This window comes from Vulpes vulpes, chromosome 10 (genome assembly GCF_048418805.1).
Source record: "Vulpes vulpes isolate BD-2025 chromosome 10, VulVul3, whole genome shotgun sequence".
In the NCBI taxonomy this organism is placed as follows: Eukaryota; Metazoa; Chordata; class Mammalia; order Carnivora; family Canidae; genus Vulpes; species Vulpes vulpes.
Genome location: NC_132789.1, coordinates 43,850,920 through 43,868,364, shown reverse-complemented (window position 1 = coordinate 43,868,364; position 17,445 = coordinate 43,850,920). Strand labels below are relative to the sequence as shown.

Below are 17,445 nucleotides of genomic sequence, written 5' to 3'. Positions count from 1 at the left end.
GTCGTGGATCACAGGCTCTGCTCTGCCCTGCCTTCTGTGTTCACCACTGGGCAAAAAGAGATGACCAGAAAGCCCAGCCAGGATGGGACTGGCCCCGGATGGGCCCTAAACTTCAGGCCTTGCCAGCTCTGCCCTTGGCTGTGAGCAGGAGCCTTGAAAGGTCCTAAGTTGCTTTCTCTTGCCCTTTCTTGAGGGGACTGTGGATGTATTATGAAATCAAACACGGAGGCAGAGGTCTTTACACTCCTGATGACCTGGGGGTGGGTTTCTAGGGAGAACGTGCCTTCCAGGGGGAGCAGAGATTTGGACTCTCTCAGTAATAGCTTTGTGCGCCCAAGAGCAGCCGCCCCTCCACCCAGGGCCTGCCTCAGAGCAGCTGCTGCCTGCTAGGGGCCCCGCCCAGGTATGTGCCTCTCCCACCTCTTCCCCTGCAGCTCGAAGCTTGCCAGCCAGGAGACAGACCAAGAAAGACTGTGCCAAAGGTGGGTGGGAGCCTTAGGGCCTAGGGCCGCGAGAGGGAGGAGAGGCGGCCAGACTGGAATTTAAGTGACTAGGCCAGGAGGAGCGCGTGGGGGAGCTGGGCCCCTGCACTGGCCTGAGACCCTGGGATCTTCCTCCCAGGGCTCGGGGCCGGACCTGCTGGGCCGGGCCACCCCTCCCACACCCACTCCAGCACCTGGGACCGACCTATCGGCTGGCGTCTCCGCCTCCTTCGCTTCTGGGCCTCGCAGCTCGTCCCAGCCCACCCGGGCCAGTGCTCGGCCGCCCGCCGGACAGCGCCGAGCTCCCAGCCCGGCCCCGGAGGAGGCCCGGAGCTATGGGTACGTGCGGAGGGCCCGGCGTGGCGGGAAGGGCAACAGGGCCTGCGCCCCGCCCCGCCCGCCCTTTACGCGGAGCCCGGGACTCGCGCCTAGGCCGGGGTGCCCAGACCCGCCCTCCGCCCGCAGACGTGCTGGTGCTGGCCGGATACCGCGCGCAGAAGGAGGGCGAGCTGAGCGTGGCGCCCGGGGACGTGGTGCGGCAGGTGTGCGAGGGGCCCGCGCGGGGCTGGCTGCGCGGACAGCTGGGGGGTCGCTGGGGTCTCTTCCCCGAGCGCTCGGTGCAGGTGAGGCCGGGCCCCCAGGTCGCGGGGGGAGGGTGTCTGCGCGCCCCCAGGAGCTGAGAGCCGGCCCGCCCGGGTCGCCGCCGCCTGCGCTCATTTGCAGGAGATCCCGGAGTCCCTGCGCGGCGCGGGAGAGGCGCCGAGCCCGCGCTGTGCGCGCCGCCGAGGTGAGCGCGGGGCCGGGCGGGCGGGGAGGGAGGCTGCGGAGCATGCGCGGCTCTGGGGGGGCGGGGCTGGGGCGGGGCTGGGGCGGGGCCGCGGCGGCCCTGCGGCCTCTGATTGGCTCTCGGGTACAATGCTCCGCCTCGGAGGGGCCTGTCCCGCCCCGCCCCTCGCCCAGCTCGGCTGCCCCTCTCTCCCATCTGAGCGCAGGTCGCCCTGCCAAGCCTCGGGGCCCCCAACGATGGTGCAAGGTGAGCTTCAGCTACAGCCCGGAGCAGGCGGACGAGCTGCAGCTGCAAGCTGGGGAGATTGTGGAAGTGATAAAGGAGGTGAGGGGACAAAGTGATGAATGAGGCTTGGGGCAGAGATGCTGGTGCCCGTCCCCGCTTGAGGGGTGTGCGGAGAGAGGGGCGTTGGCAGTGGTAGGGGGCGCAGGGATGGGAAGTTGAGGGGGCTAGGGGGGAGGGGGGCCATCGGGCCGAAGCGGGGCAGAAGCGGGGGAAGGCTTCCCGAGAGACCCTTGGGGCAGAACCAGATGGCCCTGCGTCCTCCTCCTCCCCAGATTGAGGACGGCTGGTGGCTGGGGAAGAAGAACGGGCAGCTGGGAGCCTTCCCATCCAACTTTGTGGAGTTGCTGGACAGTGGGCCCCCAAGTGAGACCTGCACCCTGTGACCCCGGGAACCACTGTGACCTTCCCAGGGGCCTGAGCCTACCATCCGCTCATCCCGACCCCAAGACCCCGTTGACCTCTCCCGTGATCTAAACTGAACTAGCCTGCCCCCCCTAACCTCACTGTCCCCACCAGGCCTCGGGAGCCCAGACATGCCTGCAGTCAGCCCTGGACCCCAGCAGCCGCCCAAGGTAAACTGGGAAGGCGGGGCACGGGCCTGGTGGGTTCCCATTGAAGGGCGGGTGGAGGCTCAGCTTGTTCCTCCGCCCCCCCTGCCCCCACCAGCTGAGCAGTCTGACCTATGACAGCCCTCCAGACTACCTGCGGACAGGTGAGCACCTCGCTGGAGGGTTCCTCGGAACCCCCTCCTGCCGCCTAGCCCACTGGGGGCAGGGGGACGCCCCACTGAGCGAATGGGGGAGGGGGTCCCCGACTGGCCTGGGGAGAGAGAGGCCTTGGCTTCAGCGGACCCGCCGGCCCTGCAGTCTCCTGCCCTGAGATCTACAGGGTCCTGTTTGACTACCAGCCTGAGGCCCCGGATGAGTTGGCGCTGCGGAGGGGGGACGTGGTGAAAGTCCTGAGGAAGGTACAAGGCCCGGGGCAGGGAGGTGGCTGGGGGGTGGGGGGCCTGGGCCGCAGGAGCCCCGGCATCTGGCCCACCTCCCTGTGCTGTCTTGCTCCCCCAGACCACAGAGGACAAGGGCTGGTGGGAAGGAGAGTCTCACGGCCGAAGAGGCGTCTTCCCAGACAACTTTGTGCTCCCCCCGCCCCCAGTGAGTACGGAACTGAGTGCGGTGGTGCTCAGTGGGCAGGGAGGCCGGCCCCGGTGAGCGTGGGCCTGGAGACGGGGGACCCCAGCTTCAGATTCTGATCACTTTCTTCTTCACAGATCAAGAAGCTGACCCCACGGAAAGTGGCGTCTCGGGAATCAGGTGGGTGCCCGGGGAGCCTGGGATGCGGGCGGGCGTGGGTGGGGGCCTGGGGGATGGCAGCTTGCTCTCTGGGGCGCCGCCACTTTAGTTGTCCATAAAGGCCCACAGCTCCCCAGTGGTGCAGGACCATAGGTCCCTCAGCGGGCACCTCTGCAAGCGTTAAGGACCTGGTGGGTACGTGTGGGTCCTCGGGTCAGTTCATGCGTGTTCCTGTTGCTTTGTGTGGCTAAGAACGTGGCCATCCGCACGTTTAGACTTGTTTCATTTTCTAAGGAAGTTTGTGGATCACGGTGTCTGTCTCTGACGTGGTGCTGTGTGTTCACGTGGCATATAACCGCGTCGGTGAAAACTTTAATATGATTTTAAAAGATGAATGAAGTTTCATTCATCTTTTAAAATCATATTTCACACATGCGAAAACTGTACATAAGTGCTTTGTAACTTATAATGGGGGGGCGCCTGGGTGGCTCAACGGTTGAGCGTCTGCCCTCAGCTCAGGGCGTGACCCCCGGGGTCCTGCGTTCGAGTCCCCATCGGGCTCCCTGCATGGAGCCTGCTTCTCCCCGTGCCTGTGTCTCTGCCTCTCTCTGTGTGTCTCATGAATAAATAAATAAAATCCTTAAAACAAAACAGCTTAATAATGGACACGCGTGAACATTCATGACCTGTCACCAAATCCAAGAACTGCAGTATTGCTAATGGTTTACATAATGATCCTTTTCTTTCCCATTCTGCTACCTACCCTCCCCCCCAAAAGGTAAAGGCTATCGGGAATTTTGTTTTTATGGTTCCCTTGAGTTGTTACATTTATTTACCTATGTGCCTAAATAATGTAGCAAATGATTTTTGCTTGTTTTTGAGCTTGATAAAAATGGTATCATGTTTATAGGCTTTTGGGACTTGCTGTTTCCAATCAACATTGTATTTCTTTTTTTTTTAATTATATTTCTAAGATTAATCCATGTTGTATATAGATGTAAGCTCATTAGTTTTTCTCTGCTGTATGATATTCCTGGCAGGGAATTTAACCACAGTTTATGTATGTATCTGGTCTTCTCCTGATGTTAGACATTTTCATTGTTCCTAGTTCTTGGTTTTTGTTTTGTTTTGTTTTTTGGTTTTTGTTTTAAGATTTTACTTATTTATTCATGAGAGACAGAAAGAGAGAGGCAGAGACACAGGCAGAGGGAGAAGCAGGCTCCATGCAGGGAGCGCGATGTGGGATTTGATCCCGGGACTCCAGGATCACGCCCTGGGCCGAAGGCAGATGCCCAACCACTACCCAGGCGTCCCTGTTCCTAGTTTTTGTTACAAGAAATACGGCTGCCGTGAACATTCTTGTGCCGGTGTTCTACTGTGCACGTCGAATCATTTCTCTATCCTAGGAGTAGCATTCTAGATTATAGGGTATGTGAATGTTCAACTTTTATGAGATCTAGTCAGTTTGGTCTTCAAAGTGATCATACACTTTAACATTCCACCATCAGTGTATGAGATCCTATTATTCCAATCCTCTTCAATACTTGGTTTTATAGATTTTACTTTTTTGTGTTTAAGATTTTTAAAAAAATTTTATTCATGAGAGACACACAGACACAGGCAGAGGGAGGAGTAGGCTCCATGCAGGGAGCCCGATGTGGGACTCGGTCTCAGGACCCCGGTGTCATGCCCTGAGCCCAGGGCAGACGCTCAACCTCTGAGCCACCCAGGCATCCCAGATTTTACTTTTTTTTGTATGTGAATCCAGTAGGTACAAAGTAGAATCTCATTGTGGACTTCATTTGCATTTCTGTGGTTGGTTATAATTAGTTTGAGTTCTTTATATATCCTGAATACCAATCCTTTGGAGGTTATATGACTTACAAATATTTTCTCTCATTGTGGCTTGTTGTCTTTTTGGTATAATGGTGTTCTGTGATGAATGGGAATTCTTTTTTTTTAAACATTTTTTTTCATTTGGACTTTATTTTTTTTTAAGATTTTTTATTTATTCATGAGAGAGAGAGAGAGGCAGAGACACAGGCAGAGGGAGAAGCAGGCTCCCCACTGAGCAGGGAGCCCGATGCAGGGCTTGATCCCAGGACCCTGAGATCATGACCTGCAGGCAGACACTTAACCGACTGAGCCACCCAGGAGCCCCTGTGGCATTGATTTTTAGTGAATGACCAATTATACCTTTTCTACAGGGGCAATGAATTGTTCCAACACCGTATATTACTTTCTGCTTGTGAGTTTTACACTTTTTAAAGATTTTCTAAGATTTATTTCTAGATACCTCAGATTTTTATGTCGTGTCTTTTCAAAAATAAGACAGAGGCACCTGGCTGGCTCCGTCGGTGGAACACATGACTCTTGATCTTGGGGTTGTGAGTTTGATCCCCGTGCTGGGTGTAAAGATTAAAACTAAAACCTTAAAAAAAATAACAATAAAAAAGTATGTATCCATTTGTTTATTTCAGGAATATAGAAGTGCATTGATTTTTGTATATTGATTTTATAGCCACTCATGCTGCTAAATTCTATGTCTAGTTATTTATCTATAGCTTTTTTAAAGATTTATTTTATTTATTTTTTTAAGGTTTATTTATTCATTTATTTATGATAGACATGGAGAGAAAGAGAGGCAGAGACACGGCAGAGGGAGAAGCAGGCTCCATGCAGGGAGCCTGAAGTGGGACTCGATCCTGGGACTCCAGGATCGCGCCCTGGGCCAAAGGCAGGTGCCAAACCGCTGAGCCACCCAGGGATCCCCAGATTTATTTATTTTAGAAAGAGCATGAGCAGGAGGGGCAAGGGGAGAGGGACAGAGAATCTCAAGCAGACTCCATGCTGAGCGTGGAACCCAATGCAGGGCTCGATCTCACAATCTGAGCTGAAGCCAAGGGTCAGATGTTTAACCGAATGTATCACCCAGGCCCCTCTATCTGTAGATTCTTATTAAGTTTTCTACGAAGCCAGTCGTGTTATCTGTGACTTACAATAATTTTTCTGTATCTTTTTAACATCTTTTTATTTTATTTTTTCATTTTACTATAGTGGCTAGGGGCTCAACCCACTCTTGAATAGAAGTCGTGTTGAACATCATTACCATGTTCAGTGGAATGTTCCCAACTTGTCTCCTTTAACAGTGATACTTAGATCTTTTCTTAGATGCTTTTTTGTCAGGCTAAGAAAGGTTCTTTCTTTTTCTTCCTTCCTTTCTTTCTGATTTTATTTATTTATTTATGAGAGACACAGGCAGAGGGAGAAGTAGGCTCCCTGTGGGGAGCCTGATGCGGGACTCGATCCCAGGACCCTGGGGTCACGCCCTGAGCCGAAGGCAGATGCTCAGCCGCTGAGCCACCCGGGTGCCGCAGAAAGGTCCTTTCTATTTCTAGTTTATTTAGAATTTTTATTAAGAGTGTGTGCTGAGTTTTTTCAGATTGTTTATATGAATCTTTTGAAATTATTCTCTGGGTTTTCTCCTTTGATCTGTCAGTGTGATAAATGACATTTGTAGAAATTTCTATTAAGCCACCCCTGCATTTTTAGGGTACATTCAAATTGTTCATGGTTTTATTATCTTTTTATGTGCCGTTGGAATATTTTCCCAGTTTTTCTTAAGATTTTTGCATTTATTTCTACTGTCCTCATCTGATTTTGAACATTTTCCTGGCCCCGTACAGGAGTTACGAGGTATATATTTAGTTTTTAAATTATCTGGTAGATCTTATATAAGATGGAAATCATTGTGGGGTTGCCCGACTGGCTCCGTCCATAGAGTGTGTGACTCTGGATCTCAGAGTCGTGAGTTTGAGCCCCACACTGGGGGCAGAGTTTACTTGGGGAAAAAATAAAGAAGATGGGAATCATCTTTCCTTGAGAGTTGATAAAACTTGCCTGTGAATCCATCTGGCCCTGTTTTTTTCCCTTATGGGAAGATTTTAAACTATTTAATTTCTTTAATAGTTATGAGAATGTTTGAAATTCTTTTTCTTCTTGTTTTGTTTGGCTTAAATCAAGAGAAGTGTAATCTCTCACAGTTCTGGGGGCTAGAAATCCAAAATCAAGTTGTTGGCATAGCCATGTTTTCTGTGAAGAGTCTAGGAGAAGCATCTTTCCTTGTCCTTTAGCTTCTCTCTCTCTCTCTCTCTCTTTTTTTTTTAAGATTTTATTCATGAGAGAGGCAGAGACACAGGCAGAGGGAGAAACAGGCTCCCTGCAGGGAGCCCCATGCAGGACTTGATCTCAGGACCCCAGGGTCACGCCCTGAGCTGAAGGCAAACCCCCTGAGCCCCCCCGGGTGCCCTTGTCCCTTAGCTTCTGGTAGTTCCTGGCAGTCCTCGGCTTAGGGACAGATCTACCGCTCTTCTCTGCCTGTCTTTACATTGTCTTCTGCACTGTGTGCCTCTGTCCATATTTTCCTTTTCTAGTAAGGTCACCGGGCATTGGTTTAGGGCCCTACTAGAGTGTGACCTCATCTTAACTTGATTCCATCCACAAAGACTCCTTTACAGCTGCTGTTCAAATGGCTTTACCTTGGAACTCGGAGGAGGAAATCTTGCACTTTGGGAGTCTTGCACAGACAGCCTTCTGTCTCCTGGTCCCTGGGTAATGATAGCTAGCCAAAAATCTGGCTAAAATTCTTGATCCCTGGGTGGCTCAGCAGTTTAGCGCCTGCCTTTGGTCCATGGTGTGATCCTGGAGTCCCGGGATCGAGTCCCACGTCGGGCTCCCGGCGTGGAGCCTGCTTCTCCCTCTGACTGTGTGTCTGCCTCTCTCTCTCTCTGCATCTCATGAATAAATAAATAAAATCTTTTTTTTTAAATAAAATCTTAAAAAAAATTCTTGAATCCATTTTATCTTCGTTTTTTATTTTATTTTTGCTTTATACTTACTTTTATGTTTTTTATTTTTTAATTATTTGCTTTTTAAAGTAATCTCTATGCCTAGTGTCGGGCTCAAACTTAACAACCCAGAGATCAAGAGTCCCACGCTCCACTGACTGAGCCAGCCTGGCACCTCTAATGAATTCTATTTGTGATTATCCATTTCTTCAATGTTTTCTGATTATTTATGTAAAGTTATTCATAACATTCTCTCATAATCTGTGTCTGTACTTAGTCTTTTTTTTATTTTTAGTAATTATTTGTCCTCTCTTTTTTCTTATTCAGTCTCATCAGAGTAAAATATTCAAATACATATATATATATATATATATTTTTTTCTTTTTTAGAGAGAGGGAGGGAGGGAGAGAGGGAGAGAAGGGGCAGAGGGAGAGGGAGACAAAGAGTCCCCAGCAGGTGGCTCGCCCAGCATGGAGCTCCCTGCAAGGCTCAGTCTCATGACCCTGAGATCATGACCTGAATTGAAATCAAGAATCAGTTAACCCACCGCGCCGTCCGGACGCCCCTGAAAAAACAAAACCTTTCCTATCTTACCTTCTGTTTTCAAGACTCATCCAATTTCTAGTATGTGTTGTGCTTCATTCCTTTTTGTTGCCCAATAATATTTCCATTGTGTGAACGAACCACGTGTTACTCATCTGTTTGCTGGTGGACACATTGGGTTAGTTTTACCTTTGGGGGCATAAACTCTCGTGTACAAGTTTTTGCGCTGACGTGTGTCCATGTCTCTTGGGTGTGTGTGTGGGAAGGGGTTTCTGGGTGCCGGACAGCTCCGTTAGCGTGGGGAAGAGCCGTCGCACTGTTTTCCAAAGTGCTGGTCCCATTTTCTCCTCCCACCAGCGATGCGTGACGGTTATGCTTCTTCACATCCCCTCCAACATTTGTCACTTTTTTATTATAATCATCCTAGTCGGTGTGAAGCGGTAGCTTCTCATGGTTCTGCTCCACTTTCTCGGACGCCTTAAATGTTGGGCGTCTTTTCGTATGTTTATTGACAATCTGTGTGTCTTCTTTCGGAGAAATGTCTATTTGGATTTTTTGCCTATTTTTTAAATTGGGTTATTTGACTTCGGACTATTGACTTGTAGAGTTTCTAGTATATCTTGGGATATATGTCCCTCACAGGGCATATACTTTTGCAGATATTTTCTACCATCCCGTCCGTTGTCTTTTCACTTTCTTGTCCTTTAAGGCCCCAGAGGTTTCCATCTCAAGGAGGTCCCATTTTTCTATTTTCTCTTCGGTTGCTTGTGCTTCTGGTGCCCTACCTATGAAACCAGGGCCAAATCCAATGCTATAGCCCAGATCGAGTGACCTCCCTTCCACCGTGGCAGAAAAGAGCCAGTCTTTGCAGCCGGCCCCATGCTGCAGAGCGTCTGCGTGGACCAGGCTGGCAGGGCAGGGGCGGGTGCAGGCCTGGGAGACGATGCCGTCAGCACTTCTCAGGTTACCTTCTGCCTTGGGTCAGCTTCCAGAGGACGGTGGTTTTGTCCAGCTTTCTAGTTGCAGTGGCAGGTGAGGATTTGTCAACCACGTCGTCGAGCCACAGTCACAGCCCCTGTCATCATCCGCTCTTCTTAGCGCCGCTTTCAGGGTTTCGGCTCCTTGTCTCTGTGCTTTCAGCCTGCCACTTCTCTGGCTTTTGGCTGTGCTTTACCTGCTACTTAACCTGTATCACATTTGATTTCTTTCTAGAATGCTATTTTTCATCTGCATTCAGTTTTCTCCTCTGCCCGGATTTGCCTGTTGATTCCCGACGGGCCCTGTGTTGCGGGCTCCTGTCGCAGGCTCGGGCCCTGATGCAACCCCGGGGGAGCTCACGCCTTGTCCTCCAGGAAGGACTTGCTTCTGCTTCTGCCAGGAGCCAAAGGGCGCCGGCCACCAGACTCCACCGCAGGCCCCTAGAAGAAAGGGGTGTGCAGGGTGCAGGACTCGCGCTGCTGTGCAGTTTCCACGCGTGGGGCCTGCGGGGGGCTAAGGGGGGTCGCCCCTCATCATGGGCCTCAGTAGTGCAGTGCTGTCCTCTCGCCGCCTCTCTGGCCTCTGTTCCTCCTTTCTGGTGGACCTCCTCCCGCCTCTGTGAGGTCCGGCAGGGCCTCGAAGTTGGGTCCCAAGGAGGATGTACTTGCTCCCCCACCGGGCACCTGATCGGCCAGAGCACAGGAAGCCAAGGTCAAAGTTCCCTTCACTGAGCCTTGACCATATGCCCCGTAGTCCTCTGAGCACCTCACATGAGCAAAGTCACTCAGAACTCGCAGGAGCCCCAGCAGGTCTCGCGGGTGAGATGCTGGGGCACAGGGAGGGGACGTCGTCGCACTGCTGCACGCGGGCAGCAGGACGTCGGAGCCTGGCGTGGCTGCAGGACCGACCTGGCCCGCGGTGCAGATGCACCAGCAGGTGCATTGAGTGAACAGAGTGACCCTTCGTGTGCCCACAAATACGAATGTCACCCAGTGTGACTGTTCGCTCTGATGTCACCTTCTCTGTGACCTTCTGTGGCCCCATTTAAAGTGGACAGTCCCCTGCTTATTCTTCCTCTGCGACACCCACTATATATTCTGGTTTTGCCTATGTCTGCCTCCCAGTAGACCCTGAGCTCGCGGCGACTGCGGGGGGGGGGGGGACGTGCCTGCGGGGGGGGGAGCTGCTGCCATGGTCCACATGGTCCTGGTGGAGATGCTGGTGCCTCGCTCCAGTGCTTAGTGGCAGAGGGGGTGACAGGTGGCAGAAATCAGGCCCCGTCTGAAGGTGGAGCAGTCAGGTTACTGCAGGTTTGGATGTGCAGCACGAGGGAATGAAGGGGGTCACAGATGACTCATTTTGTCATCTGAGCAAGTGGGTAGGTGGCTAAGGTGGGGAACGCTGGTAAAGAGGCATTGGGGGGGGTGAGAGCGCAGGTTTGGGTATGTTCAGTGTGTGAGGCCAGTTAGCATCCCAGGTGGGAACAGAGGACAGAGATGAGGGTGTGGGAGTTGCTGGCGCACTGGTGCTAGTTAAACCCGTCACACGGGGAGAGATCTCTTAGGGAGTACGTGGGGTAGAGGAGGCCTAGAAGTTCTAGGGCAGGTAACTGGCTTGGGGAAGGTTACTGGCGTGGTCTAGGGAAAAGAGGAGGGTCTGAACCCCGGAGGCAGCCACGGGCACTGAGCAGGGTCATAGAAAAGTCTGGGCAGGGGCACCAGCTGGCTTAGTCCGGAGGGCGTGCAACTCTAGATCTCAGGGTTGTGAGTTTGAGACACACGTGGGGCACAGACATTACTTTTAAGAAAGAAAAAGGAAAGAAAAAAGTATGGATAAAAAAATCCTGGCAGGATTTGAAGCCATGTCCCCTTCAAAGCCTTCCCTGACAACAGTGTCCTGCTAGGTGTCCCCTACTCGCTCCCACAGTTCCCTAGGCCCACGCGGCCCGAGGGTGGTTGGCTTCCCCAGAGTTTGGAAGAGGCAGAGTCAAATGTTCATCTCCTGTCCCCAGTCCCCTCTGCAAGGACAGGGCCAGCAACTGTTAGACGGATGGATGCCACACTCCCTTCTCCCCTCCCAGCTAAGGAACCAAAAAAGATGATGGCCAAATCAGCCCTCCCTACAGTCAGGAAGCTGGTGACAGCCCCCAGTGGACCCAGTAAAGCCAAGTAAGGAGCTGGGGGAAGGGATGAGGAGGGGGGAAGGAGGAAGGCACGAGGGAAGTGCTGCTCCCCGCCCCCCACCTCCTGGTCTGATGGGGGTATGTTCCAGGCCCTCTTGGACACCCAGCGGAGACAGTCAGAAGCGCCCCTCTCGAGACCTGGGTAAGTCTCCTTGCCTCCCTCCAGTGGGGCAAGGAATGGGGCACGGGGATAGGGTGGTTGTGCTGAAGGACAGAGGTGGGGAGAGACCCGGGGTCAGAGTGGCCTGGACCCCTGAGGTTCTGCTCTCATAGGCTCCAGGGGCAGCTTCCTCAGTGGGGGTCCGGGCCACCCTGGTAGAAAAGGATCGAAACCCCACACTCCTCGGCAGCGCTCTGCAGCTAGTCAGGTAGGGGGCCCTGCCTGGTTCCTGGGGGGTATGGATGGTGTACAAGGGTGAAGGCCCCCAGGTACCTATCCCTCGGCTGAGACCTCGCCCCCATCACCACAGGAGGAAGAGCAGAACAGCCTAGCAAAGGCCTCTCCTGTGAATAAAACCCCCACTCCAGACAAGACCCCCAGCCCAGAGAAGACTATATCTCCAAATAAGGCCTCCACTCCAGAGGAAGCCCTGACTCTGGAGAAGGCCCCCATCTTAGAGGGATCCCTGACTCTAAAGTTCAAGGCCCCAGTCCCAGAGAACCCCACCCCAGAGGAGGGCCTGACCCTGGGCAAGGCCCCCAGCCCAGACAGCGTCATTTCTGAGGAGGAGGCCCCTGTCCCTGAAGTCCCACCGGAGGATGAAGTCCCTGGCCCAAAGACAGTCCCTCCTGGGGATGAGGCACCCACCCTAGGGAAGGTCTTGACCCCTGAGCAGGTGCTCTCTCAAGAGGCCTCCACCAGAGACATCACTCAGCTCCATCGCTTCTCTCCGGAGCAAGCCCTGCCACTGTTCAAATCTCTTGTGGCCAATGAAGCTCAGTCCCAAGAGGTCCACAGGCCAGAGGAGCCCCATCTCCATCAGAGGGGCAGCTCTCCATTCCAGTCTGAGTCTGAGTGCAAGTCAGGGTCCGTGCCTGCCCTTGCGAAGGCGACAACGCCCCTGGAGGAGGCACCTGGGGAGCATGAGGGGACCCGGGAAGAGGCAGTACTCCCCAAAGAGGAGGTGTCCCCCAAAGAGGCAGCCCCTGCTCAAAAGAATCGTCAAGCTGTCAAGGCGACTCCAGACCCCCAAGAGGCTCCCGCCCTACTTTCCCTGTCTCTGCAAAATCTCACGGACAGCGAAAGTGACAGAGGCGACATAACGAGGCTCCAGGACGAGGTGGAGTCTTTGAGGAGGTCGCTGGAGCGGATGGGGGTGCAGCTGGAGTAAGTGGGGCGGGGCGGGCGCCGGGGGGGGGGGGGCGGCGGGGGCGGGGGCGGGCGGGCTCGGCCTGTGGGCCTGCACAGCCCACCGCTTCTCCTCCGTCCGCAGGAGGAAGCTCGCCGACCTCTGGGAGGAACTGAAGAGCGAGAAGGAGAAGCGCCTGTCGCTGGAGGTGGGTGGGGTGCGGCCCCCAGGGGCGGCGGGCTGCCCCCCCCCCCCGACCCCGCCTGCCCTGACGCCCTCTCCCGACCAGGTGCAGATGCAACGGGGGACTCAGGAGTCCCGGACGCGGGGCTCCATCCACGCGCAGACGCAGACGCACTGAGGGGGGGCCCGGGAGGGACTGCGGCGGGGCCTGGGGGCGAGTCGGGCTGCGGCCACCCACGTCCTCGCACACGACTCGGAGAAACGCAAGAAAGTAAACTGCGGTGTACACGCCCGCCGCGCCTGCCTGGTCCGTGCGGGGGCGGGGCCTGGGGAATGGTCGGCGAGGGGCGTGGCCCGCGGGGGCGTGGCCCACGGAGGGGCGGGGCCAGGGGCATGAGAGGGCGGGGGCGGGGCCTCCGCATTCCTGGCGGTCTCTCCCGGGCACATCTGGCCGACATGTGGCTCCCATTACCGTTCCCAGGGCCCGCGCGCCGCTATTTTTACCCACCGGATGGCGGGGGCGGGCGGGGGGCGTCTCCCTCCGACGTCTGCCGGGGCCCGGAGCCCGGAATCCAGCTGTGCGCCCGGGGGGGCGGGCGGGCCTGCCCTCCCGCCCCGCCCCTCCCGGGGGCGCCCGCCTAGCCCGGGCTGCGGGGCCTTAGCGTCGAGGTCAGGGCCCCGGGCCTGGGGAGCGGGCGGGGTGCGCCGGGCCTCGGCGGGTGAGGAATGCATGTGGGGAAGGCCTGCGAGTGACAGCTTGCTCTGTTTTCAGTGTGAGCGGGAGGAGGCCTGTGTGCGGAGGGGCTGGTGGGACGACGGGGGTCAGCCTGGTACACGAGTCAGGGGGCATCTCCATCCGGGGCCCCTGCGCGGCAGGAGCCTGGGGCGCACGGGGGGCAGAAGCAACAGAGGGACACTGAGTCACTGGAAAAGCAGTTTTCATTGGTCCCTTCATCTCTTAACCGATCCCAGGAGGGGGGCTGGGGTCCCCGCGTCCGGGCCTTCCCCGCCGGTTTCCTGGCAGGACTGGGGAGCCCGGAAGGTGGGGGTCCAGACCTCGGAGCCCTGGGGTAGGGGGAGGCGGTGGGGCGGGGCCGTCCCAATGGCCTGGGGCCGCTGTGAGTTGGCGCGCAGCGTGCAGTGCGCAGAGCTCCTCGCAGCGGGAGCGGGCGGGTCAGTAATAGTGCATGCGCCCCAGGGTGCCGGTGGCCGTGGGGCCGGGCCCCAGGGTGCCGGAGCCCAGCAGGTCGGGCTGCCCGGTGCGCCAGATCTCCCGCAGGATCCGTTCGCGCTCCTCCAGGCGCTGCGCCCGCTCCAGCTCCTCCGCCGACGTGAAGACGTTGACGCTCAGGGGCCCGTCCGGCTCGGCGCTGAGCTCCGCGCCGGGCAGCGTGTCGTCGGGGCCCAGCCGCGTCACCGTGTCCTCGTCGTCGTCGTCGTCGTCGTCGGGCTCCAGGGCGCTGCTGCGGGGGTCCCGGCGCGGAGCGGGGGCGCGGGGCCGCGCGCGGGGCGCGCAGGAGATGCTGATGACCAGCAGGCACAGGGTGAGCAGCAGCCCGAAGCAGACTCCCAGCACGAAGTAGAGGCCGAAGCTCTCGGGGTTAGCTGCGGGCGGAGGGCGCGCGTCGGGGGGCGCCCCGGCGCCTGGGGGTAGGGCTTCGCCCGGGAGCCCGGGTTCTAAGGGGGGGGCGGGGGGGCGGGACTCCTTACCTGCGAGGCCCAGGTCGCCGCCAGCGGGGGGGGGGAGGGCGGGGGGAGGGGGCGGGGGGGCGGGACTCCTTACCTGCGAGACCCAGGTCGCCGCCAGCGGGGGGGGGGGGGGCGGGAGGGGAGGGCGGGGGCAGGGGCGGGAGGGGCCAGGGGCGGGCCCGCCCTCACCGCGGATGTGCGCGTAGGCCGCCAGGCTGTTGCTGAGCAACTCCATGTCCCTCCGTGGGGCGTCCATGCCGCTCTGGGGGCGGAGGGGCAGCCCCCGTCAGCCTGCGGGGTCGCAAGGTCGGACCCCAGCCCCAGCGCACGGCCGACCCCGACCCCGACCCCGCTGCCTCCGGGGTCCGGAGCAGCTGACCCCGCTGCGCGCTCCGCCCTGCAGACCGCGGCTCCCCACCGTCCTGAGGCCGCGGGCCCTGCCTGGGGCCTCTTCCCCGGCGCAGACGCCCCTCCAGGTCGCGGGGCCCGGGGAGTGGGCCGCGGAGGCTCCGCCGCGCGCCCGGGAAGCCGCCGCGCGCCCGCCCCCCGGGACCCACCGCCCGCAGGCCCCGGGCTCGCTCACCGTCGGCGCCCCGCTTCCCCGCTGCCGGCCCCGGCGCGTCCGGCGGCCGCATGCACCCGGGCCCCGCCGCGCCCGCCCCGTCCGGTCCCCGCCGCCCCCTGCCCCGCTCGGCTCCCAGGCCGCGGCAGCGCGGGCCGGACGCGGGCCCAGGACCAGCCGCGGAAAGTTCCTCGGAGGAAAGGGGCGGGGCGGGGCGGGGCGGCGGGCGGGAGGGGGAGGCGCGGAGGGAGGGGGCCGGGAGAGGAAGGGGAGCGGGGGGGGGGGGGGGGACTCGGCTCGCCCACAGGAAACCGCGGGGAGGCGGGGGCAGCGACCCGCCCCCAAGCTCCTAAACACAAAATAATAGTAATGCGGATGAAGTTCCGCTTCGGTGCCGGGCAGCGTGAGTGCGGGTGCGGGTGAGGGTGCGGGTGTCGGTGCGCGTGAGGGTGCGGGTGCTCGTGCGGGTGCGGGTGAGGGTGCGGGTGCGCGCCCTTTGAATATTCTTTCCTTTAATACCCCTGCGACGCGGGCACTGTTGTCGCCACTTGCCAGAGAAGTAAACTGAGTCAGGGAGAGGTTGAATAACTTGACCAAAGGGTCAGGATTTGAACCCACTGCCCTCTGCCCCTAGAGCCCGTCTACACCTTGCTTTCCTCCCAGGGGCGCCTCCCTTGGACCCTCAATTCACAAGGGAGGGAACCCCCCCTCCCTGGGCGTCCAGCTTGCAGGGCTGTGTCACACGGGGTGACTGAATGTTAGAGCCCTGCAGGTCCCCCCCAGCTGCCCCCAGCTTCTGCGGCCCCTGTGCACCCCACACCACCCCACACCCACACCCCAGCCACCGCAGATGTGCACTTTGCTCCAGGCTAAACGTGCCCAGCCCTTGCATCCACGTCCCCCCAGGCTCGGGGCTCACTTGTGCAGTGTATCACAGGGTCGACGCGTCTTCCTGCCCAACTCTCAGCCCCCACCCCTCCCGGGCCCCCCTTCCTGCACGGGCCCTGGGTGAGGGGGAGGACCTCTTGGCGGGAGCCTCAGAGAGGAGGAGGGAAGGAAGGGGGAGAGGAAATTGCAGGCATAGCTGAAGGCGCGGACTGAGGCCTGTGGGCCCATGACCCCCCATGTGTCCACACCGGAGACCCCCACTCCCAGGGCTGAGCCTGGGTTCAAGCAGAGGGCAGATCTGGAAGGAGAAAGGCAGACTGGCCGGGGGACGAGCAGGGACTCCCAGTGTCTTGGGGATTGTTGGGTCTGTTTTGTGCACGTGTGTGCAGGCGTCCCTGCTCCTCCGGGTACTCATGTGTCCACTTCCATGTCGCATGGGCCACAGCAGGGGTGCGGCGGGTGCACGGGGACAAGCCGCTGCACATCGGGTGCTACCCCAGGGCCTGGCCTGGGCCCCTGGGCATGGGCGCCCCTGGTCCCAGCGGGCCGAGTGACAACCCTGCAGGGGGAAGGGCTGGGTGCTAAGCATGGGGAATGGAGAGTCCTTGCGAGACCCGAGGGGGGCGGGAGCTGACCCCCGACTCCAGCGAGGCGTGGGGCGGTAGTGGGACAGGCACCTGGGTGGGGGGGGGGCGGGTAGCGATGAGGTCCGTGGAGCAGTCGGTTGCTCCAGGCCGCGTGGTGGGTAACCCTGAGAGGCGGGGGTGGCATCGTGGTCCCTGATGGACCTGGACGAGGGGGGAGACGGAAGCAGGGAGGGCGGCGATTGGCACCCAGGGTGTGCCCCGGAACTGCCGCGGAGAGGGGGAGGGTCCCCTTGCACACCGGGGGTCCCGCACTGCAGGCGGGTGTCAGGGATGAGGACAGAGGACCCCACTGGCCGCGGGAGGGAAGCGGGGTGGGGAGCAGGACAGAGGACCCCCCCGCACGGGAGGGAAGCGGGGTGGGGAGCAGGTTTGGGGGCATCGGTTTCCTGTCCCGCAGGCTGGAGGTGCCCGTTAGGTGTCCGGGGGAGGAGTCTGGGCCCGCCGTGACTTTGGGAGCCCCCAACAGAAGATGGGCTGAACCCCGCCAGTGGGTCAGATGGCTTTTGGCGCAGGGAGCTGGGGGGGGGGCGCGGTCTCGAGGGGGGTGGACGCGGAGCCCCAGGAGGCGCCCGGCTGGCTGGGCTCCGAGGTGCTGCCCTGGGCGGGGGTCTAACCTCCAGTGCCTTCCACCCTCGTGTGCAGCAGGGTGTGCACAGCGGCCTTGATCGTGTGTCCCGGGCTGTCGGCTCGTGTATGCAGCACACTTGTGTCTGCCTGCCTGTGTCCCGGGACCCGTGTGCCCCGGCTGTGGGCCTCCCCATACAGCACGCCCATGTGCCCTGGGAGCCCGA

General features: G+C 58.6%; 2 protein-coding genes across 10 annotated transcripts; one reads left to right on the top strand and one right to left on the bottom strand.

Moving 5' to 3' along the window:
• Window positions 1-657: 657 nt before the first annotated feature.
• Window positions 658-13,161, top strand: SH3D21 (SH3 domain containing 21). Of its 6 annotated transcripts, none has more exons than XM_072723816.1 (16): window positions 658-821; window positions 948-1,105; window positions 1,206-1,269; window positions 1,475-1,593; window positions 1,827-1,917; window positions 2,071-2,126; window positions 2,221-2,266; window positions 2,421-2,521; window positions 2,622-2,708; window positions 2,825-2,867; window positions 11,226-11,382; window positions 11,486-11,538; window positions 11,670-11,764; window positions 11,867-12,723; window positions 12,830-12,893; window positions 12,975-13,161. In XM_072723816.1, the coding sequence occupies exons 1-16, from the start codon at window positions 818-820 to the stop codon at window positions 13,044-13,046; spliced, it is 2,067 nt and encodes a 688-aa protein (XP_072579917.1). In that variant the 5' UTR covers window positions 658-817; the 3' UTR covers window positions 13,047-13,161. The 6 variants fall into 6 exon arrangements, with proteins under 6 accessions (XP_072579917.1, XP_072579913.1, XP_072579916.1 ...); XM_072723812.1 differs by having other exon boundaries at window positions 699-821; window positions 11,295-11,382; XM_072723815.1 differs by lacking the exons at window positions 658-821; window positions 1,206-1,269; window positions 1,827-1,917 and having other exon boundaries at window positions 986-1,105.
• A 628-nt stretch (window positions 13,162-13,789) lies between these two features.
• On the bottom strand, window positions 13,790-15,319 carry EVA1B (eva-1 homolog B). 4 transcript variants are annotated; one of them, XM_072723822.1, is made up of 3 exons: window positions 15,141-15,319; window positions 14,747-14,819; window positions 13,790-14,545 (listed from the first exon to the last, which is right to left on the bottom strand). In XM_072723822.1, the coding sequence occupies exons 2-3, from the start codon at window positions 14,811-14,813 to the stop codon at window positions 14,043-14,045; spliced, it is 570 nt and encodes a 189-aa protein (XP_072579923.1). In that variant the 5' UTR covers window positions 14,814-14,819; window positions 15,141-15,319; the 3' UTR covers window positions 13,790-14,042. The 4 variants fall into 4 exon arrangements, with proteins under 4 accessions (XP_072579923.1, XP_072579919.1, XP_072579922.1 ...); XM_072723818.1 differs by having other exon boundaries at window positions 14,747-14,848; window positions 15,141-15,278; XM_072723821.1 differs by having other exon boundaries at window positions 13,790-14,473; window positions 14,747-14,848; window positions 15,141-15,278.
• Window positions 15,320-17,445: the final 2,126 nt, after the last annotated feature.